Source organism: Acanthopagrus latus, chromosome 6, assembly GCF_904848185.1.
Source record: "Acanthopagrus latus isolate v.2019 chromosome 6, fAcaLat1.1, whole genome shotgun sequence".
Lineage (NCBI taxonomy): Eukaryota > Metazoa > Chordata > Actinopteri > Spariformes > Sparidae > Acanthopagrus > Acanthopagrus latus.
Window position 1 is genome coordinate 16,029,935 of NC_051044.1, and position 13,134 is coordinate 16,043,068.

Here is a 13,134-nt window from a genome sequence, read left to right on the forward strand (position 1 = left end):
CTTCCATGACATGACACAGCGCTCACCCTGCTGCTCATTCACTGATATCTTAAATTGCTCATTAGTGTGGAGTCAGGCACGAAAGTCTGACCATGAAAGTAATGAACAAATATATTTATTTAAATCAGGTTTATTAAATAAAATTATATTTGTGGAATAGTTCTAAAATCAAGCTAAATCTACAAAGTGACATTTGATCTCAAGAGTTTATCAAATCAAAGTCATCTTCACATTTTAGTAAGTTAACTTTTCCATACTGATGGAAAACACTGTTTACATAATAGCTGATATTTCCTTAAGACTGCATACACACAGGCACACTCAATGCTGACACACAGTAAGTATGTTTTTAAAAAACTGCTGCATACTGAGGTATGCAAATCTTACTGCGCCTATATCCTGAGAATCATGTTAAAAAAATCAACAGTACCAAAGGCTAAGTGCTCAGTTTTGGCGAATGATATACATATTCTCATTCTTTGGTAATCTCTGCAAATAATTCAAGTTAAATATTCAGATCATCCGTGAAATATGTTTTAAAGAGGATTAAAAATGAGGACTTGTCTAAGCCTCAGCAGGACAGGCAGGAACGCTTGCTAGAGCCGAGATGAGCCTCTCAAACACGCTGATGCCTTTCAGGAAGACTTGCTCATTCAGAAACTCGTTGTGATCGTGCAGCAGGATTGGCGTCCGGTTCATTGGGGAAAAGCCGATAGCAGGGATACCCACCTAGGTTGAACAAAAAAAACTATTACCGGGGCACAGAACATCGTTGTAATAATTTAATGACTTTTTTCTTCTTGTTATCATATCCAGGTTTTATACTCACAGCTCGGATAAAGCGGCTATCTGTGGCAGCTGGAAATATCTCCTTTTCCAAAGTCATGTTCCTACAGAGGAGATAATAAAATGTGACTTGTCATGATACAAGGACAGATTCAATATGCTTTTATTGGCTAGAGTTAAAAAACTTTTCGAAAACATATTCAGAGGTGCAACAGCCTGTGTTCGGCAGTCTTAGACAGACACAACCATTTATATATTTTCAGTGGAATATACAGTAAATGACAAAAGAAAAGCAGCACTGTCCTCAGTTCTGTGACAAATAATTGTAGATTATAGCACAGACAATTGTGGCCCATTCGAAACGTGAGAAGATGATTGTGGGAGCTGTGTGAATATTTGCAGCTGAGGTGTGACATTTCATGGAGCAAATGCATTACAATGAGTTGTGTAAACAAAAATGGAGGATGCAAAAATGTGATCTGCTAAAACAGTAGACACAGATTTATGTTGGATTCCTGATATATCTAAGACAATTAATTGCTCATCTACTGTAAATGGATGCAAAGTTTTCCTATCAGTACACACATTATGTGTGCTCACATTGACTTGCAGGCTCCACTGAAGGTGCTCCACCAGGGATCATTCTCGTCTGTTGAAGTCACATTCTGGTTCATGTGTTTCTGCAACGGATGGTAGCTAATTTAATTCAACTGACAACAAGAACACACTATTCTAGAATGAGGTACTGAGTGTACAAACACTGACCTGAGCAAATTTGTAGGTGACATCTTCTCCTGCTTCCTTACACCACTGTTTGATCTGTCTTTCAAACTCCTAGTAGGATAATGATAATTAAAAAGTTTGTATCGTTAACACTGAGCTGGAGGTCATCACACGCTGACACATTTGTCTGTAGATCAGATTTCTGCGTGACTACAGAGTCACACAAACACAAATGTCCTCAGAGAAACATTCACACCCAAAAACAAGTCAAGCACGCCAACACACCTGTAGATTTACTGTAGGTGGTATTCTTAGGTCAAAGCTGACGTCCATTTCAGCTGGGATGACGTTGTAGGCCACACCTCCTTTCACCATGGTCATATTCACCGTGGTGACATCACCAAGCGTGAAACACTCACTGGTATTTAGCCTAATGCATAAGTAAGTAATTGGAATGATTGCAATTACAATTATATTACTTTGATAAAATCTAGTAGAGTTGACAAAGCACTTAAAAGAAATCAAATCTTGGTACAAAATAAGTAATTAAAATCTTGCTGTTCAAAATAAATTCAACTGCAAATATTCATGTCTCTGAGACACAAATACAACACAGAATGGCTGCGCGGGGGGTCGCCCAATATATGTTTTCAAATTATTGAATTGGTACCATTGGCTGGGAGCTAAACAGATTTTAGCTGAGGCGCACCTCTCATACTCTTGCTTCTAGCTCAAAGAAAGTAAGTCCTGCTGCCTGAATGACAATACCATGAAAAATATGAAATCCTTACAGTTCCAATGGGTGAAACTGGCGAGTGTAGAGTCACACAGTGTGCTCACCTGTGTTTCTCCTTCTCTCTGAAGTCCAAGAAGGAGTTCATGACATGCCGCTGTGAAGAAAGGGAAAGTAAGGTCACCAACACTTTGCCTGAAAAGACAGGTTTTCATGATTTAACAGCTTTTTCAACCAGTTCCAAGACTTCTGATATTTACCAGCTTCTCAGCAGCGGTGTTCTCAACAAACCTAGAGCCATGACCTGGACTGCCTGGGCAGTGGACTGTAATCCCTGGAAAGAAGAGGGCTTTCTGCTTGATTCATAATCAACATCATCACCCTTTCAAAAATCTGATGCAATCTGAGAAGATGGTGGAAGTCTTTTACAGTATGTTTTATACTTACACCAGGGGTTCCTCTCTCCATAAAACACAGTGAAAGCCTCGCCAGGGTTGGCAAGACCTACAGAACACATACAGACGAATACAATTTTTAACATTATACTAGTGCACAAAGTGTGGGGACAAAGGCCAGAAGTTGATGTTGTACTGATTAGCAACTACACCACATGAGAATTTATGATCCTCCACAACCAGGTCCTGAATCAGCAACATTTGCCTTTGGATTTAAAATCAATAAAAAGTAATCCGGCACAGTGGGTAATATAACATTTCAACATTTAGTTGTCAGACTAATACCCTTATGACAAACATGTACTCTATGACTCTGTGCACATCAGGACAAATACAATACTAGCTATCAATATGTTTGCAGGTTCCTTTCACATACAGCAAACAGTTAGCCTCAAGATGGACAGTACATTCACCTAATTACTAACATTATGGATTTCTCACAGATTTGAATAAATTCCTATTGCAAATTTCAATAAATTGCCCCATTCACATCCAACATCCAATCAGCTCACAGTAATGGTCTTAAACTGGTCATGCTGTAATTTATCACAATAAAGGAAATGTCACCATTTTAACAGTAGGGTATTATGTGGCGAGTCAGAGGTCAACCATGATATAAAAGCTTTTGAATTCAAGTCCATCTGGGGATCTTAATCACAACTCTGCCTTCACCCATTAACTGTTTTCTTTCTACTGTTTCTTATAAATGCTTAAAATGCCCCCAAAATGGGCTACCGTTCAACGTTAGATAATATGATGTAAAGATTTAAAGTTACATAATTCAGCACTAGTTTAGTCTGATTTGGTGACTTTGCCTGACACAATGTCTTGATATGGGAATAATTTGGAGACAACAGATGGAACCACATGAAGTTAAGAGACATTTCTTTCTCTGAATCTTGCACCTACCTTCACTTTAAAACTAATTTTAACAGTGACTTAATGGTAATGTGGCATGAGGCAAATCTTTAATTGTATTGTTGAATATCACATGCTCTGCACAGTGATCTACACTAATAATTATGATGCTGACAGGCATGTTCTGAGGTGTCAAGATATAACAGTTTAACAAGCAGCTGCATTCCAAACAGTAAACTACATTTCTATTGGTCAGTAGCTGAGCCCAGTTTCAACTTGGCGTCCAGGGTTCAGGTTCTTTCTCATTAACTTTTGAAAGATGTTGCAAATAGTTATTCATTCACCTTCATCGAGTGCAAAGCCAATGTTTAATTTTTGGAACTCCGGATGCTTCACAAATGTTTCCATTCCCTTGTGACCTCCAACTTCTTCATCTACAAAGAAAGAGAAAACACACATTTTAGTCGCGATATTTTCACCTGACAAAAATGCTTATACCTGAATGACAAGCTCTGAGGCGTTTTCAATCATTTTGGCTAATAAGACGACTGCTTAAGTACAAGTTGGGTGGGGTTATACTGGAAATTACATGAGGTCACCAAATTGGCAATGCTGGTTATGTTGCGATACGCTGTAATTCCACAATAGCTAATTCCCACACGTAAAAGTGCGATGGAACAGTGATCACAGTCTGAATTCCAATCCTGAAACTCAGGCAAGAACCATCGAGCCTGACCTCACCGACATGGACACAGATGACATCCCAGCAGTATGCTAGCTTATCAAGCTACACGTGCTACATCTGTTAAATCAGCTGTTGTCCTCGCTTGTGAAGTTCACAGACTGGCCACACAAGCATCAGTCTGCTGCAGGAATCCATGTGTTTCCAGGCAGATGATCTGTGATGCATTTAGATCTGAAGTCGGGAATACAGACTAGGAAATATCGACTTCAGACTTCCAGTGTATTGCAGCATTTGTGTTGGTTGGGGTTTCCTGTCCACTTAATTTCAGCAGCCATAACAGCACGCGCCACTTATGCAGACTTGAATGTAAGGCTTTGAGTAAACACACTACAGCATAATAAACAATACAGACTGTTAAACACATCTTTGAAATAGCTTACAGGGTGACCTCTAAATGAAAAAGATTATGTTATTTATCATAGTTTTGATACTGTTCGTCATGCCCGCTGCCTCACTTGTCACTAGTACAACTCTTTAAGCTAATTTTTCCACTATGGCCACTGCATAACAAGCAGCACGCCAGCTCTATTCAAACCCCAACGGCAGCAAACCTCTGTTGGTGGATGGCAACAGTGGTGTACTATCTTTCAAAATAGAGAATTCAGTTTTCTAACATGTTCCATCACCATGTTTAGTGCATTAACACTTTACCAGACTGTAAATTGTGGTGTCGCTCCTGGTCTGCCTGTAGCATATTCCGTTCAACCATAACGGGTGTAAAACATCTACCAGAGGAGTAAATTTAAATGAAACAGTCTGAACAGGCCTTCACCATCTTGAGAAGACATCTAAATCAGGCAAAATAAGTCAAAACACCTGTGTAGGTGGAACAGGGCTGTGTAGATGCTTTGAGAACGAACAACAAATACAAGAATGGTAGTAATCAAATATCTTTACCGGGAACAAACATCAAGTGCACAGTGCGCATCAGTTTCCGTCCCTCTGCCTTCAGTCTTCTGACTGCCTGGATGTACCTGCAAAGAACAAAAGAAGACACGGCAGCGTTATGACAGAAATAAGAAATGGGAGTCTGAAGTGACAGTATGCAGGTTGAGTGAGTAGTTGGGTGTTAAAACAGGTGTTTCACATAGAGCATGATTAAAAGTGAAGTTCAGAACAACTAGAGCACAAATCCTGTTTAATAAAGCAAGTTATCAACCAGTTATACCCACTGTATAGTTACACATTTCATGTCCTGTGATCCCCGGGCAAAAATGTTGCCCTCTGCATCTTTGAAAGCACTGAAAGCATCGTATTTCCAATGTTCCTGGAGAAGAGATTGATATCAAATCCATTTTTTGCATGTCTATAACAAACAGTAACAGGACTGATGCACCATGAACAGAGACAGACAGCATACCTGGAAAACAGGTACAACATCAGTGTGGGAATTCAGTAAGATGGATTTCAAGCTTGGGTTCGTCCCTTCCCATGTCATGATTGCCACAACTCTGCCTGGACAAACCTAAAGCAAAAGGGCCCATGGTATCATTAATGTCTGCACTGGATCTACAACATGTACACAAATGTTAGATCACCATCACTTACACACACCTCTATCTTTTTTATGGGTAGCCCAAGCTCCTCCGCCATTCTGTCCAGGAACCGAAGAGCAGCATCTGTAAATAAATGAACAGACAGCAGAACAGCCAGTTTAAAAGTTAATGAAACACTTCTCAGACGAGAGAGAGTCGTGATTCCTGCAGCTGCTGGTTGTGGCAGTACTGTCGGACTTCAGTAAGAATACCTAAATCAAGATTTCTATTCATTTCTATTCCATTTCATCCAAAGGGAGTAAAAGGAAAGAAAGGGTTTTGACCAATGTGTTCAAAAGCTCCACAGCTTATATTGCAACCATTCTTAATTCCTATCCCTAAAATCTGTACAGATTTTATTTCAATTTGTTTTTTTGTTGGGGGGGGGGGGGGGGCCGGCGGTTGTGTGGTTAAGACAAAGGATAATTTGGATGTGTATATTTTTTGGAATCTTGGAATTCTACAGGATTGTGGGTTTATTTGTCTTATTCACAATCCTGGATGCTTTTCAATTGAATCTATTGCTTCTTAAATACATTTCACTTTGCATACCTTTAATGTCCTCATACAGTAGTTTTTTAATATTAAGGCTTACACTTTAATGATCACCATTACGATGGATTGTACAATTTGGAAGCAGTTTCCGAGTCCCACCCCTAGGTATTCCATTCTATTATCAAGCAGCAGACAAAACAGTCTCAGCTGCCACCGATGCGCAATCTTGTTCTTTTGGTCAGGGCCACAGCTATTTTAGGTTTCTTCTGTACACAGGTGAGGTGAAACGCTTTATCAGCATCAGGAGCTTCATACATAACTAGAAACATTTAATATGTAACAGGCACAGATAAGAATTGGACTTTGAGAAATCACTGCACATAAGATGGTAAAGGGATAAAGGGAAGAGCACTTATCTCATCTACAATAGGCTTTTAAACTACATGAATGTAAAGTGATATGATCCGACAATGGTAGCATTTCAAGTGGAACAACAGCAACATAAAAATGACAACACAAAAAAAAGTGTATTGTTCACATCCTAACTGCAAAGATAACTGTGACATTTCCAAAGGGCATGGCTTGATGTTTGGTGCACTGTGAAGAAGATATCTCACCATAGTCCGGGTCTGGGTGGACAGTTTTGAGGCGGAGGTACTCTCTGAACAGACTCACAGAGGGGTCCTCTCCCTCTGGAGAGCTCTGTCCGCCTCCAACACCTGGACCATCTTTGTCAGGCAGCATGTTGTGAGTGCTGTCAATCCTCTGAGGACAACGACGACAACAACAACAACAACACAATGACCAACATGTCAGGATCATGGGACAGATATTCAAACACTGTCTCGACCCACACCCACACACACACACACACACACACACACAGTCCACAACGTTAGCTCATGTCATGACAGTTAATAGACCGGGCCTGTACCTATCACCGTCAGCTGTGTTCACCTGCTGAGGATCAGTGTATTGCTACAACAGCTAGCTAGCTCAGTGAACTTGTTCCTCTCTCTTTAGCTACAGCTGCGTCCTCGCCGTTAGCTCGAGAACGAGCTACGAGTGCTGACAGTGACAAGAGATTACATGACAGCAAACAACGTACAAGCATGTTTTTTAAATCACGTTTATGCAACCAAATACGTCACATTAAGTCAGTGCTCACCCTGAGGTGCTGCTGTCTCTCGTCAGGTAAGCAGCCTCGCGGTGTGTCAGCAGCAAACGGCAGGCGATTGGGCCTGATCCGGCCCTTCAAAATAAAAGACCTGTCGCCGAAATAAAAGTTCTCTGATTTGCTGGTTTGCATTAACATTTCAGCAGAAACATGGAAAACGCCTGGGCTTTATGTGAGTGCCCGGACAAAGCAAACTTTAAAAAGCATCACTGATGGCAATACAATGATTTTAATTTGATTACACAAGAAAATCATGTAATAAAAAGACAACACACCTCTTAAAACTTAAAACAATTACCAGTGATCTCTAGTATTCAGTGAGTGTTATGTATAATGTTTGTTGTCTCTATAATGTGTTTTCTGCATTCTACTCAAAATGATGCATAATTCCTGACATGGGCTGGACACACTCCTCCACACTGGATCTTATTCAGGTCACAGCACTCAGGGTGCAATATGTAGTTTTAACGTACCCCCCCCCCCCAAAAAAAAAAAAGAGTGAAGGGTTATTCGGTCACTGAATGTTGCTTTTTCACCAGACTTTGGTGACAGCTGTACTGAAGTCTATATGAGATGCATGGAGAAACACACTCGAACTCAATTTATCTATGTGGTTTGACTTCTGTTAGTGAAATGCCTCCAGAAAATAATGGCGCACACTTCAGAGATCACATTGACCACTGATTCTTTTCTTGACACAGCAATGATATTTGGCTGCCTGCCCTGTTTGGTTACGGTTTTATTAGACCTGTCAATCATTTGGAAAAAAAGAATAAGGTGCTTCAGAATCAGAAAGCACATGACATAAATATGTTGAGTTTTAGCATTGAGATACTCCATGCATCTCCCATTGACTTCAATACTGCTGTTGCCTGTCTGGGGCCAAAGCAAGATTCAGTGATATATTGACCCGTTCTTTTTCTTCAAGATCCTTGGTAGTTTTGGGGAAAACCTTTTAGTCAGAGAAGATTCTTAACTGATTGCTTTTCATGACTAAAAAAAAACAAAAAAAACAGACTGTCCTAAAAGGACAACATAATTTCATACTGTTTTGTCTATTTTTGCAGGACCCTTCGAAGTAGCCACTTTTAAGTTACTTAATAAGAGTTACTTATTCCCCTCTGAGCAACACTTGGTTATACATTTTTGGAAACATATCAAATAAATATGTATGACTTTGTGTTATTGCCAGTATTGTAAATAATACCTTTCTTTCCTTATGAGTTTGAATTTCCTTTCCAAAGCTACATGATCAAATCGATTTGGGATCTCAAGGAGCTGTATGGAGCCATTTTCATTGTTTTTTGTTTTTGTCTTTGTTTTTTTCATGTTTCAAAACAAGGCCCATCTACTTCAGTAGTTGAGGAGACTGCAGCAACACTATTTTGCTGTGAAGCTCCAGAAACGGGGGACTGAAATGTTTTTTGGGTGAACTTATCCTTTAACATAAATTATCAACAAAAACATGCTTAGGCTGGGGCTCAGCATGTGTGTGGCCCCTGATCATGCAAACTATGAACATACTGATGAAAGTAAAATTATTTGACAAATTTTAGGAAGTAAAATCACTTATTTCATTTAAGCACCATTATATTTTTGCATAGTTTGATCTACAGCATTATGCATCTTGTCCTATGAAGAGATCATATTTTTTATGCAAAATCTTCTGTAAAAACTATAAGGACATAAAGCACAATTATTACCTCTGAAATGTAGTGCAGTTTACGTTTAAGAACATTTTAAAAGAACATAATTGTTCCCAAATCAATCAAATTATATGTCATTTTCAGCATAAGCAAAACCTTCCAGTGAACTTTAACATAGTGTGTCAAAAGCCAGCAGCATGATAACCTCCAAATCATCAAACCTTCAGTTCCCAAAACACAGCACTTCAATTCACATCACATCAACTGAAACAAACAAAAACAGAATATTTTTGCTTTTATTTTAAGCTCTGCATAAATCTTATTCTAAGTTTGTTTTGGCATGATTGTCCAAACTTACTGCAAATATATTAAATACAACTTTATCATCATTATAAATAAATGTGAGCTTTTAACGCATTATTCTGTATGGTCGACATCCTTTTTAATACAGTGTTTATTACAGCGTGTATCTGCTGTTTGCTTTTGTTGAGAATGGTGTATTTCCTTGGAAGCTGGAACAGTTATTAGAGCCTCATATACAAATCTGTTGGTCAAATGTGAAGCGAACAGAAGCTAATTAAACACGGGCAGCTGCTACATTTGCATATTTACAGTAACCTACATGTCACCTACAAAAATGGTAACGATGATGCAAACACATTCCATGTTTTTACATGCAAAGAGAGACATGAACCACATGAAACAAAACCCACCACGATACAAGTCGGAAGCTATTTTCAAAACAAGCCGAGGTGAAGAAGTCTTGCATTTTTACACTACAGGAAGATGAACAAAGTAATGCGTACATAATGGAAACATCTGAAATATTGTTAACTGATACTACAAGATTTTACATGCCATTTTCCATTTATTAAAACCTACACCCATGTCAAATTTCTTTGCGTCAGGTGATGATATGGGAATAATGCTGATCTTGGTGCCTTTTAGCAAAAATGTCACCACGCTAAACTGCTGATAAGACGACTTGTCTTCCTCTATGTATTTTCTCTTCTTTCTTTTACTTCCACCGGTCTCCTTCCTCTTCCTCCGCCACACGTCTTCACTTCAGTTTGCTTAGGAACTCGATCAATCCTTGGTGAAATTCTCTAGGTTTGTCCATGTAGCAGGCGTGGCGGGCTCCTTCTAACTTTAGCACAAAGTGATGTGGAAGCTGAATAAGGTTTTTGTGGGACTGGGCACCCAGATTTGTGTCCAGGGCTCCATACACGATCAAAGTGGGAGTCTGAAAAAAGCACACAGAAGACTGTGAGACTGTATGACGTAAAACGTTATTGTTACAACAATACCAGCATACAGAGGTTAAATCTACTGTAACTAGATTGATAATCTGTGGCTCTTGTGTATGTATTGCACAATAACCTACTAGTACTCATGGTAGAGACCATTTGGTTGGACAAAAAAAGGAAAGTGCAGATGTCACCTTTGACATTTTCCATTAGCTTTAAGAGTCATTCTTTAATGATTAATCAGTAAAGAAAATGGCAGATTAGTCTATCATTTTAAAAATAATTATTAGTTGCAGCCTTGCATTTTTTTTTTACTTAAAATACTGTGCCATAAAAACATGCACGAGAAGCCACAACAAGGCACACAACTGCAAATATAAAACCATTACTAGGTATTTGAATAGCAACTTTAGCAAGTCCTGAATATCAGAATGACAAGCAGTCCAATGAGGGCCTACAGTTCATTGATGCTCGAGGGCCCTCTAGTGGGTAAATCTGGTCATGCCTCAGTAGTGTGGATTCCCCATTAAAAAGGCACAGTAACTTTATTTACTCCATTTGAGTATATCAATCACCACAAACATAACCTTCCTCACCGGAATATTTTGGTACTGCTGTGGAGTGTAACTTCGGGTACCAACGGGTGCAATGGGGACGAAGCCATGCAGCTGAGCGTTGTTCTTCATGAGGAAGGGGATGGAGTAATGTCCACTCATGGAGGGGCTCAAGAGCACAGCTGCCCTGACACCCAAAGACTCCATGAACCTTGAGAGGAGGTCCACCCGATTCTGGTCTGTCTTCAGAGCCTCTGAGTCTGGAGATTTTCCATACCCTTCAGGAAGAAGAATAATTTGAGGAAGAGAAGTCACGGCTCGATGAGCCCATTGTTTAGAGTGATTAATTTGAGTAGCATCATACATAACAAGATTAAACAGATCATAATCCAGTTTTAAGGGAGATTATTATCATTTCTGATTATGTGCCTACCTGGCAGGTCCATCGCCAAGGCCTGATAGCCGTTAGTTGCCAGAAGGGCCATTGTGCCAAGTTCTTCCCAGGTTTTAGATGTGAAGGCCTGGCCATGCAGAAGGACCACTTGCAGCCTGCAGAATAAATCATTTTGTTTTCCTATGATTTCTTAGCAGCTGGTTTTTCCAAGGATTTATAACAAGTACAGCCCCAGGAAATATAGTACATTAGAGATATAGGTCAGCAGGACACCAGCACGTATCAACTCTCCTTACTGTCCTACAAAGCTGGTTTGGAATTAATAGTTTGGAGGAGTCAGCTCACCTCGGCAATATCTGTCGTCCAGCCCCATCAACAGGCAAGGCTTCTCTGAAGAACAGTGGAGGGTCCCCTGGTAGCTGCCCGGTGCGAATGGACACGTTGATGGTTGGAAGCGGAGGAGGAGAGGTGGCCATCAGCCCCATTCTTTGAGCCTCAAGAGATGGCTCCATGCTGCCCTGACGTATGGATGGCAGCAGCAGGTACAGCAGTAACGTGGCCAACAGCACCAGGCCCAGGACAACGAGACGATTGCGCAGGAAATTCATTTAGTCGAGATGAACAATCTAGGAGAAGTGGACAAGTGGAGAAAGTGCATTCAGAGAACCCATCACATGGATCCTAATCATACAGTGCTTCTGACTGTTTGACAGTGTATGTAGAAATTCAAGATCATTGTGGGTCAACGTGCAATTTTCATCAATAATCTTTTGTTCTTATATTTTTTCCCATAACTTTAATCATCATCGCTACAAGGGCTTAATGATGTGCAGAAAAAACACAAGGTGAAATATAATAATGATGATGTGATTTTGCTGGGTTCTGTAGTTCAACATTAGGTAGCTGATAATGTTAACCAGATTATTATTTTAAGACTAAGAAGGGGCTGCGCGTGGAAACAAAATAACACCAGAAAAAAACCTAAAAATGTAATAAGGTGAAAGGTAACCTTTCAAGATGAAGAACAACAAATCTGTAGTACTACAGCACAAAAATATCAAGCTAACAAATGTAATGTGAGCCAAAATAAGGGGGTAAAAGCTAACATTAGCTCGATGAGTCGTTCTTCTACTAGCTAAAAATCTCTGTGCAAGCGGATGCTGCAGGAGACTTAATACATTAATGATGCAGCAACAGAGGAAAACTTACCAACACGGAGGAGATAAATGTCAGACACGTTCACTGACAAAAGGATAAGGATGTCCGCTTAATGGTCATGTCTTCTGCATATTTGTGGTTGCCAGTGATGTTGTCAAGAGGCTTCGCGTGGAGGCTGTTGGTAGCTAGCTGTTCAAACTGAGAGGACAACCTGAGCAGTTAGCCAGACGACAGCGACACATTTTTTGGCTGACAAGAAACTACCCGTGCTTTCAACTGGTCTTGGATAGAAATTAATTAGTGCTGGATCCAAAGTGTTACACGAGAAAGAAAAATAACAGATGTATATGTGACTATTTAAGACCAAATCTACCACGGCGTAAATCCTCTGTTCCTCGTCGGAGCATAATACGAGCTGCACATAACAACGCTTAGCACTGACGCGTCATTTCCTGCCAACACTAAACGCAAATATTTACGTCAATTGTCAATTCTCAGACAAAACTTCAATGTATTTTATGCCATTTTTGTGTCTTAAATTTCAGAAACTTAAGACTTCACAGCTTTAAACTGTATGTACACATCATATCTGTTTTCTTTGTTCTCTTTCTTTGATATTCAATTATGT

At 39.8% G+C, this 13,134-nt stretch overlaps 2 protein-coding genes across 4 annotated transcripts; both read right to left on the bottom strand.

Moving 5' to 3' along the window:
* Positions 1–114: 114 nt before the first annotated feature.
* On the bottom strand, positions 115–7,585 carry LOC119021735 (aminoacylase-1-like). 3 transcript variants are annotated; one of them, XM_037102201.1, is made up of 15 exons: positions 7,499–7,585; positions 6,948–7,095; positions 5,855–5,919; positions 5,661–5,765; positions 5,473–5,567; positions 5,198–5,274; positions 3,900–3,989; positions 2,690–2,746; positions 2,503–2,576; positions 2,350–2,399; positions 1,795–1,939; positions 1,552–1,620; positions 1,387–1,466; positions 830–890; positions 115–729 (listed from the first exon to the last, which is right to left on the bottom strand). In XM_037102201.1, exons 2-15 carry the CDS (start codon positions 7,072–7,074, stop codon positions 565–567), a joined length of 1,260 nt encoding a protein of 419 aa, XP_036958096.1. In that variant the 5' UTR covers positions 7,075–7,095; positions 7,499–7,585; the 3' UTR covers positions 115–564. The 3 variants fall into 3 exon arrangements, 2 of the variants coding, with proteins under 2 accessions (XP_036958096.1, XP_036958097.1); XM_037102202.1 differs by lacking the exon at positions 7,499–7,585 and adding an exon at positions 7,265–7,415; XR_005075730.1 differs by having other exon boundaries at positions 648–729; positions 1,372–1,466.
* A 1,850-nt stretch (positions 7,586–9,435) lies between these two features.
* On the bottom strand, positions 9,436–13,072 carry abhd14a (abhydrolase domain containing 14A). Its single transcript, XM_037100109.1, has 5 exons — positions 12,558–13,072; positions 11,694–11,974; positions 11,388–11,503; positions 10,997–11,232; positions 9,436–10,396 (listed from the first exon to the last, which is right to left on the bottom strand). Exons 2-5 carry the CDS (start codon positions 11,954–11,956, stop codon positions 10,214–10,216), a joined length of 798 nt encoding a protein of 265 aa, XP_036956004.1. The 5' UTR covers positions 11,957–11,974; positions 12,558–13,072; the 3' UTR covers positions 9,436–10,213.
* Between the last annotated feature and the right edge of the window lie 62 nt (positions 13,073–13,134).

Coding starts and splice junctions, on each gene's coding strand:
- LOC119021735 (XM_037102201.1), bottom strand. CDS start 7,074: ATGCTGCCTGACAAAGATGGTCCAGGTGTTGGAGGCGGACAGAGCTCT. Junction 2,747..3,899: donor TGGCTTTGCACTCGATGAAG/GTGAATGAATAA, acceptor TGTGTTCTGTAG/GTCTTGCCAACCCTGGCGAG. Junction 891..1,386: donor AGTGGAGCCTGCAAGTCAAT/GTGAGCACACAT, acceptor TCTCCTCTGTAG/GAACATGACTTTGGAAAAGG.
- abhd14a (XM_037100109.1), bottom strand. CDS start 11,956: ATGAATTTCCTGCGCAATCGTCTCGTTGTCCTGGGCCTGGTGCTGTTG. Junction 11,504..11,693: donor GGACGACAGATATTGCCGAG/GTGAGCTGACTC, acceptor TTTATTCTGCAG/GCTGCAAGTGGTCCTTCTGC. Junction 10,397..10,996: donor AGCAGTACCAAAATATTCCG/GTGAGGAAGGTT, acceptor TGCTTTTTTCAG/ACTCCCACTTTGATCGTGTA.